The sequence below is a fragment of the Anomalospiza imberbis genome, chromosome 1 (genome assembly GCF_031753505.1).
Source record: "Anomalospiza imberbis isolate Cuckoo-Finch-1a 21T00152 chromosome 1, ASM3175350v1, whole genome shotgun sequence".
NCBI classification, from domain to species: domain Eukaryota; kingdom Metazoa; phylum Chordata; class Aves; order Passeriformes; family Viduidae; genus Anomalospiza; species Anomalospiza imberbis.
Window position 1 is genome coordinate 71469298 of NC_089681.1, and position 20954 is coordinate 71490251.

At 39.3% G+C, this 20954-nt stretch overlaps 1 protein-coding gene and 1 long non-coding RNA gene across 3 annotated transcripts in view; one reads left to right on the top strand and one right to left on the bottom strand.

Moving 5' to 3' along the window:
* ADCY2 (adenylate cyclase 2) overlaps positions 1-13777 on the top strand; it is a 203279-nt gene extending 189502 nt beyond the window's left edge. The window contains exons 20-25 of the mRNA XM_068196378.1: positions 50-208; positions 4485-4631; positions 5688-5795; positions 7821-7935; positions 12338-12462; positions 12990-13777. Of these exons, the coding sequence (XP_068052479.1) occupies positions 50-208; positions 4485-4631; positions 5688-5795; positions 7821-7935; positions 12338-12462; positions 12990-13142 (807 nt within the window). The 3' untranslated portion in view covers positions 13143-13777. The remainder of the gene's footprint in view (positions 1-49; positions 209-4484; positions 4632-5687; positions 5796-7820; positions 7936-12337; positions 12463-12989) is intronic.
* LOC137477401 (uncharacterized) lies at positions 8629-20919 on the bottom strand. Of its 2 annotated transcripts, XR_011000981.1 has the most exons (3): positions 20797-20919; positions 12977-13039; positions 8629-8947 (listed from the first exon to the last, which is right to left on the bottom strand). It is a non-coding gene; the product is annotated as an uncharacterized lncRNA (long non-coding RNA). The 2 variants fall into 2 exon arrangements; XR_011000979.1 differs by lacking the exon at positions 20797-20919 and having other exon boundaries at positions 12977-13069.
* Between the last annotated feature and the right edge of the window lie 35 nt (positions 20920-20954).

Consider the following 20954-nt stretch of genomic DNA (forward strand, 5'->3'; position numbering starts at 1 on the left):
CAGGACAAGATGCCTATTGTTTCTTTACTTCTGTGTCCTCTTGTAACAGAATGAATATTACTGTAGGTTAGACTTCCTGTGGAAGAACAAGTTCAAAAAAGAGCGGGAGGAGATTGAAACCATGGAGAACCTAAATCGGGTGCTTCTGGAGAATGTGCTTCCAGCCCACGTAGCTGAACACTTCTTGGCAAGAAACCTGAAGAATGAGGTCAGCTGTCTCTGTATATCCTCTACTCTGTAAGAAAGCAGTGTACCCTGGAAATTCCACTTAATGCTGTTTTGAACAGTGGGTCCTTACAGCAAAAATATGAATTTACAGACACTTTCATTTCCCCTTTCCTTCCTGTAAGGTTTGCTTTACAGCACTAAATGCACCATAATATCCTGAAATAAAAAGGTGAAATTTTCCTAAGTGGCAATGCACTTTGCCTATTGAAGGACAGTAAAAATAGATGAGGAGGAGGAAGAACAGAATGGCTGAATCAAAATGGGTCTAATTTTAAATCATATGCATTCAGATACTTTTTCCTCCATGATCAGAGCTGGGTTCTGAGTTTTCTTTTGTTCAATGGAGAGCTTGTTTATTGGAGTGAAAATTAACCTTTTCACTGAAACAGTGGCTATGTTAATTCTGGAAAGATGTTCCAAACACTGAATTACCTGTTTGTTCACTGCTTAATGGACCTAATCCAAGCACCAGAAAAGTCACCCAAAAGATCCATCTTTACTTTTCTGGAAATTAGATCTGCTCCTAATATTCCTTTACAGTAATAATAAAGCAAATATATATATATATATAAATCCATTTAGAGAGAGTAACAGCTATAGAGATCTTAAATGTAAGATTTTTAATTACCTGTGCTTGCCAAATAATTGTTTCAGAAGTGACAAAAGAGGGCAGAGGGCAGATTTAGGGATTCATTTTTGATCTCCTGAGCCAAAAAGGACAACACCTTCCCTTTCACTGTGGTTTGCATTAAGCAGTACTAATCAGGACTACATTTCAATACTTTAGTATTCCCTGCAAATATTCATTTGGTAGCTAACAAAAACTGCTATGGGGTTCCTTTGAATACAGTGAAGATTTTGGCTGGAAGCCAGGTTGACTCAGCTCCAGTTCTCAGTTAAGGCATTAAACACAGCAAACCATCAGGAGATTCCTTTCTTGATTATGTGCTACTCCACCTCAGCTCCCCAGCAGAGCAACACCATCTGCTTACCTTTGTATCAGCTACAAGATTTATCTTGTCACCCCTCAAGATTCTTAGGTTGGAATGAGTTTACTTAATTTAATGAAGCACAGAAATTGTAAAGTGCTGAGCTCCCCAACTCATCAAGTCAGGTGAAGTAAAAATGATTTGACATTATTTTAATGACATACATTGAAAAAAACCCAAAAAACTGAACTCAAGTTGTTCCCTATTTTGTTTCTTTCAACAGTTTTTAAAGGAAGGCCCTTTCAAATCTCTGGAAGTATTCAGAAATATAAGTATCTGTCATGTCTTTAGATTTGTTTCAATATCAGCAAGGTTCTGTATGTAGATGCAGACGTTAGGGTAGATTAGGCCTTTATTTTCCCTGTGTGGATACATAAGTCAACAGATATGACACTGATATTTGTCCATATCTTCCTTAGCTGCAAACATTCAAGTTAGTATAGTTTTATGTGTGTTCTTTTCTGTTTAAAACAGATTCTGAGATTAAGAAAATGGATGAATATTCTATTTCAAAATACTGCTTCCCTTGGTATTTTATGCATGCAGCTGTATATGGAGAAAAGGGGGAAAAAGTGAGCTGCTGAAAAGCAGGCAGAAGAAATGAAAAGGGAAAAAGTGAGTGGATGAATGCTAACTGGAAACAGTTGGACTGTAGTTTCAAATGACCAACAAAGGTCTTTTAATAACAAGATATATATATTGACTGATGCTAATACACCAAAAGCAAAGGTCCTTCAGAGTAAATAATAAAGGTTTGTTTGCTTTACCAGAACCTCCGGAGCTGGGTTCTGCTTATAATCTGCATGCTGGATACAGGAGAGGTTATTTTCCAATTGAAAGACAGGCTCAAATCTAAAATGAAAAGCAGGAAACAGGGCCAGGATTAAATATATCTGCACCTGGCTTTTGCAGCTTTCTCCTTAATGCTTTTATCCTTCAGATTCCCTATTAGTAAAAAGTGCTTGGGAGTTTTTGTGCTGCAAGCTAACTGGCAAGCCCATCACTGAGCAAGAGGAATCGTGCTTTATTAGCTACTGGATGGAGCTAGCACCTTACTTAGAGCAAAATTTCTGCCCCAGAGAAGCTAACTGCCATACACTTCCAAGGGATAGAATTAGACTGGTTTGCCTTCTCTATCCCAGGAAGATTTTCAGGCACTGGAGATGAGGGGACAGTAAAAGGAACATACTTGGAGAATTTCAGATGTTATTAAAGAGGAGAAAGAAAAGGATTGAATGCAAAAGACAGGATGATTTTATTTTTGTTAAAATAAGAAAAGCTGTTCCTTCCTAGAATGGTGTTGCACTTAATTTTCTGTCTACACAATCTGGAGAGTACTATTTCAAGAGAAGAATTCTCAGGAAAATTAAGGCACTCTATTGTAACATCCTTTATTATTATGATCAAAATAAACTAGATGGGGATGACTCCTTGAAATTCTCTGAAATTTATTGTGATAGTCACAATTACTACTTATCTGGTTATAAACAGTGCCACTTGTTGTTTTTTCCATGATGGTGCTATGTTTCTGAATTTTCACTAGTGGGATGGATGTTGCCAGTATTAGACAGGAAGGAGGACAAATAGGTCGCTATAATTGAAATGAAGTCACAGGGAAGATGACCTGAGGAAACAGATGTAAAGCTGAGTTAACCACAGAATTTAGTCTCTGTACCTTGTTAAGGAAATACTCCCATCTGACCATCCAGGAGCTACTCTGGCAGTCACACCTGCCCCACCTGAGCTGGGACCAAATCCCCTTCACAGTGGGCGGCTCCAGTGAGCTAAAAGGTGCCCTACTTGACTCACCACACACCACGCACTCACAGTCAGACCAGATTTCCTTACTGGCTTGACCCTTATGTTTCCCACAGCAGAGTCTCTGAAATCTGGATTTAACATGGTGTGACAAGAGAATAACAGCTGGAACTGTGAATCAATATATTCCATCCCTACAGCACACATTTGTGGTGGAGCTTCAGCAATGCTATGGGTATAAAATCCTTAGAAAATACAGGAGGCACAAAGATCTAGTAATAAATAATTTATCTCCTCCAGCTGCTCGTGTTCCTTCCTGTCCATCATTATTTTCATGTTTGCTCAGAAACTTCCCTCACACCTGTGATGGGATGAAGCAGTCAGCAGTTTTCCCATAGTTCTGTTATTTTTCAGTTATACATCAGCAGTAAAGATCCACTATGTCTGTGCACATCTGTGTACAGGCACACCACAATCTTCCAAAAGGACACACTGACTGTCAAATTGCAAAACCCAAGCTTTGCTAAGTAAAAAGGGAAATAATATTTTATGCTTCTTGAACTCACAGAATAAATCCTTTTCATGTGAGTACTGAAATCCTTTTTCACTCAAATAATAATTTGAAGGTAGTTTTACATTAAAGTAGATAACAGCCTCATTTACTGCTGTCTACCTTTGTGTATAGATGCTATTTCTTTTTTAAGTGTTAGTTTAATATATTTTCTTTCTTTCTTTCTATCTTTTTTGAGGGGATGTGAATTTGTCCTGAAAGAAGAGATGGTGTAATGTTCAAGGGCAGTGGAGAGGAAAGTGAAGGGGGTAGTGGGAGGTGGTCATTTTTAGCACCAGAATCTTTCTGTAGAGTAGAGATGCTCTCATTTCAGTGGTCACAGAAGGCAGTGCAGACTCTGCCATAAATAAGTTTCAGTTCAGGTGATTTCTTTCTTTTTGGCCCAGCTCCTTGTTATGCAAAAGAAAGGATAATTATTTTGTCCTCTTAGGCATTTTGTCATTTTAGGTTAGGAACTATCAATCAGAGCCATTTTGCATTATGCATTTGCAGTACATTGAGTTTGTGATTTTAGTTCAGTATTTTTAGTTAGTACAATAACAAATAGCTAATAATAAATTGGATATTGTTTTACAAAATGCACTTTCAGCCATGCAAGCCAGACTAAATTCTCTTCATAAGACGTCTCAAAGATGGGCTATATCTAATAAATTAGTGAACATTTTATTTTCACAGAGTTAATGTTCAGGAAGAAGAAAAAAAATCATTACAATATTTTCAGCTTTATATATCAAGTCTCTTTTATGAACAGGTTTATACATTGTTTAAAATTAATAAATGCAGCTAAATGCAAAAAACATCCAACCTCCATCTTGAAGCATTCCAACCAATGCAGCACCTCTGTTTTTAGATCCTGGATACTTAATGTTAATAAGGAAACTTTTTTACAGCTGGGTATGATAATTTTTTTTTTCTTTATACTGTTTTCTTTTGGACAGGATCTGTATCACCAGTCATATGACTGCGTCTGTGTCATGTTTGCCTCTGTTCCTGATTTCAAGGAATTTTACACAGAATCTGATGTAAATAAGGAAGGTTTGGAATGTCTCAGGCTGCTAAACGAGATCATTGCGGACTTTGATGATGTATGTACCTACAACAATGATGGTTTCAATCTTACTAACTCATGATATGCAACAGTCAGAAAACATACTTGAGGGGGAGAGTGGAAGAGCTGTCAGAAAATATTTACAGGGAGTATTAAAGGAAAAAGAGATTTACGTGAGATAAATCAGCTACTGATCTGACATCATATTCAATTGCTTTTCGTTTGCTATAATGAGAATCCTAAGTTTTTGGGGGTTTTTTTTTGCCCTTTAACTGCAACTTTTGAGACAGTTACATTACATGCTATGGATTAACCACAGGTTCTAAATATGAATGTCTAAAGTCAGGTATAACTTTGTGTTATACCTGATCTGCACTGATGATTTGATACACAAGCAAATCAAAGGATTGTAGAAGTTGTAATGTTCCATTCTCTGAAGTCAGAAGCAAGTAGAGAGTATAACTACAGATGGATTGGGAAAAGTCATCAATAATGGCCTCACTGAGAACAGCATTTCTCTATAGGGAAGTTATTAGCGATGAAGATAAGAGTAAAGGTATTAAAATAGTGTCATGACTCAGAGAGCACAGTCTGGATTTGCGGATCTGCAGCTATAGAGAGTATTTTAGCAGCAAATCTATTTGGAGAGCATTGGATGTCCAATGTTCAAAACAAACTGAACTAAAATCTTTGGATTTTAGTCCTATTGACATGGACTATTCCACTGGCACGGAATAGATGCTTACTTTCAGAAAGCTGCGTAAAGCTTAAGTGTATGGTGATCCAGTTCCAATATCACATGAGTGCGAAATCTACTGACTTTTAAAAGCTGTATGTAAGATAAGATGGAATTTATTCTCATAACTATAAATTTCATCCCTTTATAGTAAAAAGGTATTTTAGAAGACAGAAATTCGATTTCCTTGGAGTTCTGTAACCATTGTTTTATCCATCCTTAAGTCCTTCATCCTGCATATATTTGTGAAGCCATTTGAGGTCCATACAGAAACTGCTCTAAGACTTGATTCTCTGATTGGTGTAAGTGTAACAGGGCTGCTGATCTGAATAATGAATGACTGTCATTGTTTTGCAGTTACTGTCAAAGCCAAAGTTCAGTGGAGTTGAAAAGATAAAGACCATTGGAAGCACTTACATGGCAGCAACAGGACTGAGTGCTACACCCAACCAAGAACAGTGTCAGGTACAGGAAAACATATTTCTGCTTAATAAAAAGCATATTCAAATGAAGGCAAAATTTTTGTTCATTAAGCTGCAGGTTATGTATAATAATGTGACCTAATTTTTTCTTATTAGCATAGATTGTATTGTACTGGACAAGTATATACTTTAGTAGTCCCTGTGAATTTTTCTTCATATTGCAGTTTGAAAATGCCACCTTTGCTAAAACAGGCCTTCTACTCTAAATACAGTACAGCACTTTATTCCTATGTGTTGCATCAGGACTGGATTTATGGAGCATAAAAAAGATTGCAAGAATTAAAGTTTTCCATTGTGAGCTGGGAGAGATGATTTGCTTTACTAACTATACACTTACAGAACCCTCAGACTCAGCATTGAGAATATGTTCGTTTCTAGTTTACTTAATATGGTAGGATTAGGAACTGCAGTCAGTGGAAATCCAGATCAGAGAAGCAATTCATAACTTATTCAAAAACCTTGCTTTTGCCATGATCTTTAGAGTACTACAGGTTAGTGACAGAGAGACAGCAATTATGAATCAACACAGTCTCTGCTAAGGATTAATGTGCTCTTGCCAAACTCATGTTCCTTCTAAACACAAACAATTACACATGAACTATAGACCCTAAGGATCCTGAGGACAAAGAATTATTTTAAATTAGCTCTGACATTTAATGCAGGGAGGTGAAGGGGATGAAGAAAATCCAGACCGAAGATAGAAGACATAGAGAGCTCACAACCAAAACTGGTGTATGCAGAGGAAGAAATTTATCGTTTGAGTTATTTCCACAATTGGGAGATCCACAGTTTACCATTCCTTTGGTGATTTAGTTCACATTCTCAAAAGAAATCCACCAGAACTCAGCAGCCTTGATTCTGGACTCCCAAAGATGCACAGATCCTGCAGTACCTAGTGTGGCAGTGACTGACGGCTAGACATACTGTTGGGAACCACCCCCAGCTTAAAACAAGCATCCAAGGAAGACTAAGTGCCTAAGTAAGGGGTCTGAATATATCAGCTGAACAGGAAACCATCTGTTTTAGCTAGGAGTGAACTCCAAAGGAAACAGGCTTCATTTATCTAAACAGCTGCTCCGGCAAGCACCACTACTGTCCCACCCTAGGCTGATGCATGCACTCGTGAATCATCTCTGAAGTTGTCATCTGTCCATCTCTTCTGTCCCTTTATCTCAAGAAATAGGGAAGATTCAGTAATTTCTCATAGAGATCAATGAGTCCATGTCTTATGAAATCAGTCACTTGTCAGGATCCTACCTTGGGCTGTGGGACACCAAAATCAATTTTCTCCTCAGCCTGAAAGAACTCAAAACAGCACTTAAAATAAGGTTACTTTGTTATGTATGAGGAGAGATTAAGTCTACAGCCTTGATAAGTGGTATAAGCTCTGTAAATAAAAGTGCAGAGTGGGGTTACCCACTTCCTCTTGTGTTTTAGTCATTTTCAGGTCTGTTTAAATGTTCTCAGATGTACTTGCTTATCTGCAAGATGAGATCAGTGGAAGAATTCTTAAAATTGTGAATTTCACTGGATCTTAAGCATTTTATAAGGGTGCTGAGCTGTGCAACAGCGAGAGGAAAGAATTTCTGTGGGGCTGTCCACAAGCATTATTTATTATAAAAGGGAATACAAGAGAAGCAGACACTTAGAGAAAATGAATTAACAAATTCTAGGCACACATAGATATTGAGTGCTTGTGGGATTATGCAGCAGCTAATCAGTCACTTGACAATCAAAATATTAGGTGAGGCATGGTTTGGATCTATCACCTCTAGACTGCCTGGTTGAACACAAGTGAAATGCATCCCGTCTCTCGGTCATTGTTTGATCTAACTGTGCTGGACAGGGTACCACCTTCTACATTGCTTCTGTGCATCTGTCTGCTGACATTAGGACATCCCTAAGGGCTTAAGTGTCTTCAAGTGTTCAGCATATTTTGGTTGTATTCTCACAGCAACCAAGGCTCACAAGAATGATTTTACACTGTTTGTTTGTCTTTTGAATTCAGGAGCCTGAACGACAGTATATGCACATAGGAACCATGGTGGAGTTTGCATTTGCCTTGGTGGCAAAACTGGATGTCATAAACAAGCATTCATTCAATGACTTCAAGTTACGAGTAGGTGAGTATCACAGGATTCTTAGGAGAGCATCATGGACAAGGCGGGGAGGGGAGTCAGTGTGAAGTACCAGCTGATTAGTAGTAGAACTGACCAAAAGGGCCATGATAGTAACCAGCACCATCTTTACCCTTTTAAAAAGCAGCCTATGTGGTATTGCCCATCACCCCCTAGAGTGTTGCAAGGCTAGACTTGGAAAAGGGCAGTATTCCTATTTAAAGAATGGTTGGAAAAAAATGTGTTCACATGGTTCTGAATGGTTTTATGGTAATTCAGTAAAAATTATTGTAGAGGTTATAAGCCACACATTTTTGGAAGTTTACAAATACCAAAAGAATACACAAGAAAACTCTAGACTGGGCTTTGCAAAACTATATAAATGGCTTTTCAGAGGACAAAAGCTATAAGGGGTCAGTGAGGCTGGAGTTTGAAATATTTTACATGTACTAAATTCAAGCAAGCACACAAAAATGCACTCTTTCCTTTGAACTGTTAGACAAGGGAGAGTATTTGCCTTTGTTATTCAGGTAAGAGCAAAGATTACTAGTTATTTCTCTTGGAAAGAGGTATCCCTTATGTTTCCATCTCTAATTGCTTCTTCTTGTGCATCCTGGTATTTTTAAAAAGAAACAGACAGCTGCAGTAAGCAGTAGAAAGAATGATAAAATAAATTAATTCAGAGCTGGTCAAGAACCATATGTTCCAAAATGTTTATTTCCTGATAGCAGTACACAGCAGTTTCACAATGCAATATGTAACGTGGAAAGTGTGAAATGAAAACCGTAAACAAATATTGAAAACCCATAAATTCTGTAAATGTGTCAGAAGTATTCGATTTCCAGCAGTTATTCTCCTGTCTTTTCTGTTTCTTGCTGTACTGCTTGCTTTTCCTTTTGGCTGCTCCTCTCAAGTCTATTTCACAGTGCCACCCACTGGCAAAACTTGCTGTCTTCTGACTTGAAACGAGCTTCTTAGGGCAGTCCTTTGTTAGTATGTCTTGTATTCCTTGCTAGAGCTAAAAATGACAAAGCCAATGAGAAGTATGCTTCCTTCTCAGAGTGTTACTGAACTTGATGGTTCTGGCCATAGTTGACATTGCATATACCAGCAGCTTCAGTACAGACAGAGAGCTGTTGGGTGCAGGGGCTACATCTGCAAACTGCTTAAAGCAGTATTGGGTCTTTTCAAGTGGGGACCATGAAGCAAAACAAAACGCTTACTTTGGATTTTTTACTAATCTTTCTAAAGACTACAGAGAACTTAGACTCCTTTGCTTCATGAAATTAAAAAATGTTTTAACTCTAAAAAGAAACACAGGTCCTAAAGTGGTATTTGTGCCACCATAATGCAACATAGGCACCACTGAGATCTTCATTTTCACATCACTTCTTCTCTGCTTCCCAACACCTGATGATGAAAGATTCTGATATCCATACTAATTATAGCCACAGAAACATTTTAACAACTACTTCTGACCTAGTCCCCACAGTGAGGATTTGTACCCAACTGTCCTTTGTAAAAGCCTTCCTTGGCCAGCATCTAAGTCTGATTTTTTTGCGACTCATTAGAGGTTTCATCTTTCATAATCTTCTGTGAGTGCCTGAAATGCTAGTGTGACTTAGGAGGTACACACTGCTCTGATCTTGTCAGACAAGGGAGGAGAGCATCTAGATGACATTTTAGGCATTCCTTCCCTTCTACAAGTTGAGATGCTTGACTTATGAGACAAGCTCAGATATGCTTTTGCAGCAAGTTTTGCACAGGTATTGCTTTCTTTCAGAAGAGAGGCTGGTGTGTTATTTTGCATATAACTTCATAGTTGGAACATTTGTCTGTGTTGTAGGTGACTTAATTTGGTTCCTGGTTTTGGGTGAGACTAGGCCATGAGCCCAGGATGTAGGATACTTCAGAAGGAGATATTCTCTGTCATTCCTGCTGAACAGTGTTGCATTTCATAGAATGATTCATTATTGCTTGATATAAGAGAAAGAGATAGACACTATCACCCTCTGTTAGAGCATTCACCTGTAGTGAGAGTACTACTCTTCCAGCCATGCCCCAAAAATGTTCATGTGTGTCATACAAAAAAGATGGAACACCAGCAGGAATGACATAGAGCACCATATCCCACAATGCTTGGGTGGCCAGAACACATCCCTAAGATATACTGGTAGAAATTTCCTCAGAGGAGGAGGGATCTGAAGGTGAGTCCTAAGCCCCTGAGCTATTTCTCAAGCCATCAACAGCAGTGGTTCACAAAGGAGGTAAAAATAAAAGTCCCTTCCTGCCCATTGTATTTTGTAGGAAAGTCCTACTGCACTGCCCCAGTTTCTGGACCATGGCCACACACATCTCTTCAATATTCCCTGCTAACCAGATTGGGCTACCCAGCAGATGGCTTTTGTGGATTCCAGTCTTAGTTCCCTAGTGTTTTCTACAAGTTGTATGTCATGAAGTAAAAAAAAACCATCCATGGCTCTGTTGTTAATGCAAAGTGTTGCAAAACCCAAGTCCCTTTGTGCATTGAACCATGAGCACTTAGAAATATATATGTATCTATTATGTTTAATAATTCACATATTCTGTGGGGTTGGTGGTTGGAGACTGGGACAGCACACACACCTGCAAGCTCCATGTGATAAACAGCCTCTTTTATTGTTGAGAGCCTTCTTATACAGGGAGTTTAAGACTCCTTGCTCTAGACAGCTCATTGGTCTGATCCTCCCACAGCCCAATTCCTGACCAGTGAGATGTCTGCAGCCCAGGATGGAACGTGATAGGTGAAGTTCCCTGTCTATCAACCCAGGGCCCGGTTTACAGAACCAACCTGGGTTTCTTATTTATCAGTACAAGCCAGCTTGTACAGTAACATATATAAGGTTCCATTTGTTATCTTGTAGTGTTTGCATCTTTTCCCAATTTAACTTCTACAGTCACATTTTCCAGGATTTCCAAGTGGGCTGATAGTGTTGTTGCTAACTTGCGCTGCCATGTTACATAGCAGATGAGCCAGCTCTGAGATCCATGTCCATCCTACAATTACATTTTCAGTTGACTGCGCGAATAAATCCCTAATGATGGTTTCTGTCAAGAAACTAACAGAAATCAGTTATGATCCCTTGAGATAATTTTATAAATCCAAATAACTCACTTGTTCAGGGTTTATTTCTCACTAGGCCTAACTTGGCTTTCCTGCTCGTTGGTATGTACAGTTACAATTATAGTACATTTGATGCTGGTTATCAGTAGTACTTTGGATTTTACTTCCTGGTTTCTTTCCTTACTAGCAAAGTAAAACTCATTCCCTTTACAGACATAATATAGGTTACAAACTGACTGCAAGATAAAAAATGCCCAGAGTCTAACGAGGGACTGTATTGTTCTATCATACTGTTCTACTCCATGCTTAATCAAATTATTTGAATACATATATTTATATTGCAGATCTTTAGGACAGTTCTATGGTCAATTCAGACTTAAGAACAAGGCTTCAAATTCTTTCAGCTCATTCACTTTACTTTATTCTACATTTAAGAAGCAAAAAATACTATAAAAGTAACTTTATTGGGTCGTCAACCATTGCAGAGGAGAGGCCCTTTTTACTACAAATAGAAATTAAAATAAATTCTTGGATATCTGTTTTCTCAGAAGCTGCTGCTCACCCACAGTGTGGTTTCATGCTACATAATAAAGGCAGCAGCAGGTTATTATTAGGATGCCAGTGGTTGAAACCAGCAAGCTACTCAGGATGGGAGGGAGCTGTAAAACTAAAATTAGATGAACTGACTTTTGGCATTTTTATAACTAACATTCTCCTGCCATAAATGGTTGATAAAACCATGATGAATGACTGTTTGCTGCCATACTCACTATCCAGCGAGGGCCAAATGCTGTGTTCATTGACTTGCTATATGCCAGATGCACTGTGTGTCCTTGTTTGGTGGATCTTCACAGAATCACAGAATCACAGAATCAGTTAAGTCGGAAGAGACCTCTGAGATCATCAAGTCTGGCCCATGTCAATTAGACCATGGCACCAAATGCTATATCCAGTCTTTTATTTAACACCTCAATAACTCCACCACCTGCCTGGGCACCCATTCCAATGTCTAGTCACACCTGAATGTGAAGCGATTCCTCGTAATGATCACCTAAATCTCCCCTGGCACAGCTTTAGACTGTTATCTTACACTGTCATTGGTTGCCTGTGAGAAGAGACCAACCCCCACCTACCTACAGCCTCTTTTCAGACAGGGAGAGATAAGGTTTCCCCTAAGCCCCCTTTTCTCAAGGCTAAACAACACCAGCTACCTCAGAGGCTCCTCACAGGGCTTGTACTACAGGGCCTCCACCAGGTTCGTTGCCTTTCTCTTCATTGCTAACATTAAGTTCTGATGCTTTTCAGGTATAAACCATGGACCTGTAATAGCTGGAGTAATTGGAGCTCAAAAACCACAATATGATATATGGGGCAATACAGTAAATGTGGCCAGCAGGATGGACAGCACTGGTGTCTTAGATAAAATACAGGTAAGCCTTGATTTTGTGCTAATGGGCTTTTACCTAAAATGGCAGAATGGCTGAAAGTTTGGTTCACAGACAGTTATGTGAGAAACTGGCAACAGCAGCTCTGAAAGGTGATGCTAACCATTACCTTACCATCACTTCATTTACACAGCCTTAGTAGTTGTAGAATGATGGGGAAGCTTGGAGCTACTCAAGTGAAAATAAGCTCCTGAAGATGAGGAAAATGCTATGTGAGGAAGAGTATTGTCCCCAGTTCCATTTATCTATCTACAAGCTCTCTGCTGGCAACCCTGGGTACAGATGTGATTATAGAAAATTTGATACTCGATGTAAGTGATTAGAATGGGCATCCAGCAACAGACTGCTTGAAAGCTTAGGTGTTCAAACCTCACCTGAGACCCCTGAAGGCCTTATGAGCATTACAGCAAACCCCTTAAAGGTGACAAGAACATTACTTTATCTTCATGCTCTGGAAGAAGATTCTACTCTGCTTTGTTATCAACACTGGCTGTATTACTGTATTGTTGCAGGTTACAGAGGAGACAAACAATGTCCTGCTAACACTGGGGTACATGAGCACCTGCAGAGGAATAATAAATGTAAAAGGAAAAGGAGAACTGAAGACATACTTTGTACATACAGAAATGACAAGATCCCTTTCACAAGGGAATATGGCATCTTGAAGATGCTTGTATGTGTCATCAATACCATATTTTCAGGAAAGTATCACGCACTTTTTAACTACATTTTGGCCCTTAACATGCGTGCTATTTTCTGGTATGTGGCACTTATTTTAATATGGCTGCAGAATAGTCCCATGAGCCATCATTTTGCACCTTGATATTTCTATGTTCAAGGACAGTTGTGATGTACGCTATACGACTGGAAGATTGTACTGCTACTTGCACTGTTATTCAAAGACAAGAAAAGAAGGAATAGGAATCAAAAGGAGGTAATGCATCCTGAAAGGACTAAAGGGAAGTGTTCGTGACAAATGCGGGAAAAAAGGCAATAAAGCTAGGGGTGCATACTATTTCCTGATGCATGGTGTTTTCCAGAAAAAACAGTCGCTCCCCAATAGCATCCACTAATCTGGTATTAAAGTATACAGTATTGTAAATAAGTTTACTCTGTCCACACATGATTTGGATGTGATCACCAGTTGCATCTCATAGCCAGGGACACGTTGGGTGGTTTGCTGGCATTCTTTCTGAAGAGAGAACTAACAATGCTGGAATAGTTTTGTACAAACGTGTCAAATGTTTTGAAGCTATTGTCTTTTGTAAGGTTAATTCATTAAAAGTTTATATGTACTTTGTCTTACTGTTGCTGTCTCTTAGTTTTGCTTCCTTCCTTGGCTTCTGTCACTCTAAAGCTGCGTGTTTTCTGCTGCTGCCGCTGCTTTTTATTCAGTAGTTAGATGTTGAGGCAGGCTATGGCCAGCTATGTCAACAGCTTTGGTCAATAATATCTGCTAGACTTGCTATTACCTTTCAGAAACTAAATCATCTCTACTGTGTTCAATCATGGGTGGCATCCTAGGCACTTTGCAGTCACTTACTACCTAGGTGATACAGAAGACTGACCTCAACTCCATAAACACAAGCAAAGTGGAGGATACTGAAAACAGTAGCAGTGCTACTACTTGACAACTGGCCCACAGTGCTTAAAGAGTAACAAGGAGAAGTTGTACAAGAGAAGAAGAAGTTCTGTTTTGCACTTTGACAACCTCTTTTGCCCTTGCATGCCTTTCACTTAACCTTCACAATGCTGGATTTTTTGGGATATTTAAAGTAACAATCTCATTTATCATTTAAAGTAATAATCTCATTTATACTCACTAGGACATGAGTATGAGTAAAATGCTGTTTTGTGGATTTTTGAGATTAATTTAAATCCTTTTGAATTAAAAAGTATCACACTTGCAGAGTTTCATAGATGAGCTAGGTGAAAGACAGTAAAAGTAGGTAATTTTACTATCTATGCTCCTTTGAAGCACAGATAGTAACAATTAACTTTTGCGTTGTTGTAATAAATTATTTTAGTCATAGCATCCTAACAAGAAAATAATACTATTTACAAAATAGCATATAATTACAAGATTTTTTTCTGAGTGATACCATATGAATATGGAGGTCAACTTATGCACTGTTACCTCTAGCATATTATTGAAATGTAAAAAGTATTCAGACTGCTCATTCATGAAACATACATATACATTTGTATACCACTGCTGTCCTTTTGGAAGTTCTCAAAATTATGGGTCACAAATACATGGCATTGGTCCAGACTCAATGAATGTGGCACAGTTTACTCACAGCAGCCATCTGCCCACTAGTGAATTGGAATATCAGTAGATTTCAAAGTGCCTATTTCATGTAAAACAGACAATCTGAATTTTGATCCCTTTAAGTAAATCTAAAAGCAAAATGCAAGTTATTTCACTTATATACCACATAACACAATTTTTCATCCATTCCTGGAGACTTTTAAACAGTAATTTTCAAGACAGGTACTCAGTCTAATAAAATCTCATGAAAAATATTTTTGTTGTCTTTATGATTTCTTCCTTTTAATTAATAAGTTAAGATAAATGTTTTCCAGTCGAATTAAAGACTGTTCAAATAGCTCACATGGCCGCAAACCCAATGTCCCAGTCACTGGCTAGCTGTCAGTTAGCTATGTCACTTAAGACTTCTCCTAAATCCCTCCTTGCCGTTTACTATAAATTTGTCCTAGAAACACTGAAATAAGTTATTGATCTCCTTCTTAGACTTTGAATGTACTCTGGGCCTTTAAAATCACTGTGGTATTACCACATGTCAACGCAATAATTTCTTACTGTGGATGAAAACCCTTATGTAAAATTGATTCTATTATATTGTCATATATATGTGCAGCTTTCAGGTATAACCTGTGCATTCAGGATTTTGCTTTCATTTGTATTCTTGCTCATCATTAACAAAAGTGGTGCCTAACTCCATAGCCTTGTTTCTGTGATTTTTATAAAAGTTAAACAATTTTATTTCTGTAACCTATGAAATGTTAAAGCATCTGAATGTTGGGGAGCTGACTATTCTAATGAAATATAAAGAAAGATGTATGTGTCCCCTCCAAGAGCATGTTGAAAATGCCCATGTTCAAAGCACTCATATTTCACTGGTGTTCTTCTCTCGTTTTGTAATTGCATTTAGATTCTTGCAGCCAAATCCTGATAAAGAATGAGAAATTGAGCAAAAGATACACATATCTTCGCTCAGACAAAGAAAGGTGCATACCTTCCTCTCTAGCCTTCAGTTGCTGAGTATTACTATCTTTCTAGTGCTGAGAAGCTATTTGTATTTAATAAATACCTCTTGTCTTCCAACGCATTTTACATCTACTGTTTATACTGACTTATTTTTCTGTTGTCTAGTTTCACTTAAGAACTTTATTCCCGCCTCCTGTAGCAATTTCAGCCTCAGTAACTGGATATAACACTACTAATGTATCAGCCCATAACCTGAAAAAATTAATGTTGTAAATCAGTATTTGACATTCCTCAAGTTCTACAGCTTCCATGTTGGTGACATAATTCACAGCTCCTTAGTGAAGTGCAGAGTGCGACTTCCAAAAGTACAATGCAAATGCATTTCACACTGTGAGGCAGCAGCCAAAAGATCAATGTGAGAGTGGTTCACTGTGGTCTGGTGAAAAGAGAATCAAATGGGAACACCTGGTAAGCCTGCTGGAATTCTTTTTCAAAGTCAGTGCTTTGCTCCAATTTATGGAGGGCTACCAAAGGACAGGAAGATTAGACTTGCAGATGTTTTTATAAACTATGGAAATAGTTTGTATTACCTGCAAATTAATGCTATTTAGCTGCTGTTTCTAAAGAGAGAAATTAGTGTCTCTCTTTATTATTTATGCTATATAAACATTTCCCATTTTCTTATATTCATATATGCTTCCTCCATTTTGCAAAATATCTACAAACCCTCCCCTTTTCCACTGAGACTGAGGTAGCTCAGTCTGCTTGTCTTTAAAACAATGTGAGGGAAGAGCTGTGCATCTCTTTCCTATTTTGTTTTTAGAACCTCATATTGGAATAAATAATAAGCTATGTTATCAAGAAGCTTTTTATAGCAGATGATGTACTGTTAAAAGATGTTATTGTTATTATCTTGTACTTTAATACATAGTTTTCCTTCTTCTTGTGATTATATATGAACATACACTCATTTTTAATTTTCAGATAGCAGATTCTAGGTGTAGATAGTACCCCTCAAGACTTTTTACAGGTGAACCCCAAACAATTTTAAGTCTAGGGATTTTTTGCTTTATTCTTCATTTTGGGTCTAAATTAGTGGAGTGATTCTGAGGAGAAAATGTAGAATGATATGTATGTGCCTTAAATAAAATATGTAACTAAGAGATAATTTTTTGTTCTTTGAAGTAATTCAGATTTGTGGGGATTTGTCAAAAGTGGTAAATATAAATCAGCTATAACTAGTTCACCCTAAAGTTTGCTACATGTACATTTTAAGCATTTTCAAATTTAGAAGCAGGAATTATTCAGGGCAGTGGGATTTTTGACATGTCAAAATGCAAGACAAGGGCATTTTGTTAATGTTTGCAACTACAAAGATATGAACCCTTTTGTCTTATAGGATGCCCTGTTTAAAACAAAGATTGTGCCAAGAATTGTTAGAAATTTTTTGGATGGAGAATTTTTCAAATCTATTTGTATAGCCATTGAGATGCTCTTTATGAAAATCTCAGTTTTGACAGGAAAAAATGCATGTGAAGTTTTTCTAAAGGTTGATATTCCTGGGCTAGAATTTTTCATGTTGATTCTAAAAAAAGCATTACAAATAGCAATTTTTATGAAATTTATGTCACCTCATGTATAAAAATGTATACTACTTTACTTACCAAGAGAGTTATTGAACAGAATATTGATCTGAATTGGTGCAGATATCAGTCAGCTATATTGGGTTGTGTGGCAAGGTTTCGGTAGCAAGGAGAAGGGGACAGGGCTACGGGGGTGGTGTCTGTGAGAAGCTGCCAGAAACTTCCCCCATGTCCAACAGAGCCAATGCCAGACAACTCCAAGACCAACCCAACACTGGCCAAATTGAGCCCGTCAGCAACAGCTCTGGAATAACATACCTAAGAAGAGATAAAAAATGCAGCAGAAACAGCAGCTGAAGAGAGGAAACATCTCTGGAAATACAAGGGCAACAAGGAAGGACCAGGAGGAGATGTTCCAGGCAGTGGAGCAGAGATTCCCTTGCAGCCTGTGGTGCAGACCATTATCAGGCAGCAGTGTCCCTGCAGCCCTTGGGGGTCCATGGTGGAGTAGAGATCCACCTACTGCCCAAGGACAACCCCACTGGACCAGGTGGATGCCCCAAAGAGGCTGTGACCCCATGGGAAACCTGTGCTGGAGGAGGCTCCTGACAGGACCTGTGAGCCCATGGAGAGAGGAGCCAGTGCTATAGCAGGTTTGCTGACAGGACTTGTGACCCCATGGGGAACCTGCACTGGAGCAGCCTGTTCCAGAAGGACTGCACCCCATGAAAGGGACCCATGCTGAAGCATTCATGACAGACTGCAGACTGTGAGAAGGATTCACATGGGAGAAGTTCTTGGAGAACTGTCTGCTGTGGGATGGATGCAATGCTCCTGAAGACCCTTCCCATTTGAGGTGGGCATTCAGTCAGTAATTAGGATCTAGAAGAAACAAGCACTTCTGTGAAACAACTGGCTTGACCCAAAGCAATGGTAGTAGAAAGGGGACAGGTTTTGAGCCATTTTTGTTTCAGCCTCTTTCAAGGGCCATTGAATGGAACATATCTGGCAAAGACTGTCTCCCCTTCATGGCTCAGCTGAAGGTCAGGGCCACATGGCAAACTGATGCATGTGGAGGTCAAAGAGCTAGGACAGGAGAGGGCTTGCTAAGCCTTAATTTGACAGCAGGCTGTCATCTCAGCTCTAAGTGACATAAGGTTAAAACAAGTACCTCAGCTTGTAAGAAAACAGCTACTGTTTTTTTCTGTATCAGTGCCCTGTCCAGTTATATGTCACCTGTCCTCTTGTGTCCATCCTGTCTCCCTTCCCGTTATCATTGTCTCTTTTGTGTCCCCTCTCCCTGCCTCCATTATTCCTTTTAGGAAGTTTTTTCAGAGTTATTCTGAAATGTAAAAAGAGTTTGACATTTCAGAACAGTGACCCTGCCTTTGAGACATGCTATGGCTATAAAAATACATACCAACATGTTCAAAACACACTGACATTCCTTCATGCTATTTTATAACACAAACCAGCATATTAATAAAGTCTGGTTGCAACTGGAACAAACCCCCCTGGGCATTCATATCCTGCTTCTGGGGAGTCTGCAAAAGGTGACCAGGAGGAAAAGCCTTTGGAAGTTTCAAATAATTCTAAAAGGATTTATACCTTCACTGGGAAGGAAAATTAAGTTAAAAGCATTGTTTTTAATTGTTTCAAATTGGGAGGTGGTCGTATGGCAGATCTGTAACAAGCACTTAGCATTATTTGTGACAATCTGTATTGCATCCAGATGCTACAATTCAATTCCATCAATTTAATGTTAATAAAAATGAGCTACATGAGAACAGTAGAAAGAAAACTGGAGAGAATTCTTTCAGATCTGACTTCAGAGCTCTTCCCTAGCTTAGTTGTATCTCTGGTGAACAGTTTCTTATGGCTCTATTTATAGCTGCAGTTTCAGCTGAATTGCTTTTCATAAATGGGCTTGCTATTTCTCTGTGCTCGGACTAAACTACAGAAAAGCACTTGCACAGTGGCAAGCAGGTCTCTGCCTAGGAAGCTAATGTAAGGCAGCTGTTGGATTTTCAATTCCACTGCTCACTTACATTGTGCTAATTTGGCCCATGCTACAGAAAGAAGAGGATCTTAATTGGTAGAGGGACATTATTAGATAAGCAGATGGAAATTGTCACAAACAATTAAAAAAAACCACCCACACCAGTCTGCAGATTATAAAGCCTCCATGCTACACTTGCAGAGAAGCTGGAGTGTGTGTAATTCAGTGGATTTATAAAGGGAGAGTGGCAGCTACATAATAGAGATGAGACTTTTGTAGGCATGAATTATTGCCTCCAAGATTGCCATCTTGTCTCCAAGATGCTTGAAACAATCAGTTGTGAAGATTTACAGTACTCTGAAAGTTGGAGGATTTAAAATAAATGTTGGATGTTTGGTAAATTCAAGATGCCTGAGAGAGTGCTATTGTGAAAGTGCTTACCAAAAGATACTGGTAGCATTAATAACAGTAATGCTGTGCCTACAGGACAGTATCTCTATACCTGTAGTTACAGAAAACAAAGGTAAACTAAACCAAGCCACTCACAGATCCCTAAGGACCACAGAAGAAGCAGCGTGGGCATAGTTAGATATATGTATTAAACCAGGATAACCATGGGGTGAATATCAAAACTAGGAGCCAGGTGCTACTAGGACAGAACAGTTTTACAGTCAGTCTGAGATTTATAGCCAGAAGACGTATTTTCCGTGTTCCCAACACAAGTATATGAGGGAATTTTCCAACTGCGTTGCCTGAAATTGCTGAGCATCCTGTGCTGGATTCTGCACCTAGGATAGGTCAGTGTTGGATGTACATACAACCCAGGGAATGAGATGCTGGAAAGCAGTGCGACCTGGAGGTCCTGGTGGATATCAAGTTGAACATGAGCCAGCAGTGCCCTGGCAGCCAGGAGGGCCAGTCCTGTCCTGGGGTGCATCAGGCACAGCATCGCCAGCCGGGCAAGGGAGGGGATTGTCCGGCTCTGCTCTGCTCTGCACTTGAGTCCTGGGTTCAGGTTTGGGTGCCACAATTTCAGAAGGACATTAAGTTGTTACAGAGCATCCAGAGGATGGCAACAAAGATGGTGAAAGGTCTGGAGAGAAAGTCGTGTGAGGAGCAGCTGAGGTCACTTGGTCTGTTCAGCCCGGAGGAGACTGAAGGGAGATCTCATTGCAGCTACAGCTTCCTCAAGAGGGGAAGAGAAGGAACAAACACTGATCTCTTCTCTGTGGTGACCAGTGACAGGACCTAAGGGCCTGAAGCTGAGTCTGGGGAGGTTTAGGCTGGATATTAGACAAAGGTTCTTCACCCAGAGCGTGGCTGGGCACTGGGACAGGCTCCCCAAGGAAATAGTCACAGCATCAAGCCTGACAAAGTTCAAGAAGCATGTGAAAGCCTGTGCCCGAGTAGGTGAGCTACTATCCAGAGAAGCCCAAGGTCTTCACGACACTGGCTCCTTATTCTGGTGGAAAGTTCATACTGTGGTGTGGTTTCATTCAACTTACCCACTTAGAGGGGGATTTAGTTTCACTTAGTGCAAGCTGTCACAGAAAAAAAGTTAGTCCCGTTCGGCTAGGCTTTGCTCTAACCTTCGTCCGCAGCTCACACAAAGGACCAGGGAGCTGGAGCCGCTGCACGGGACTGAGACCAAACCTCAACTACC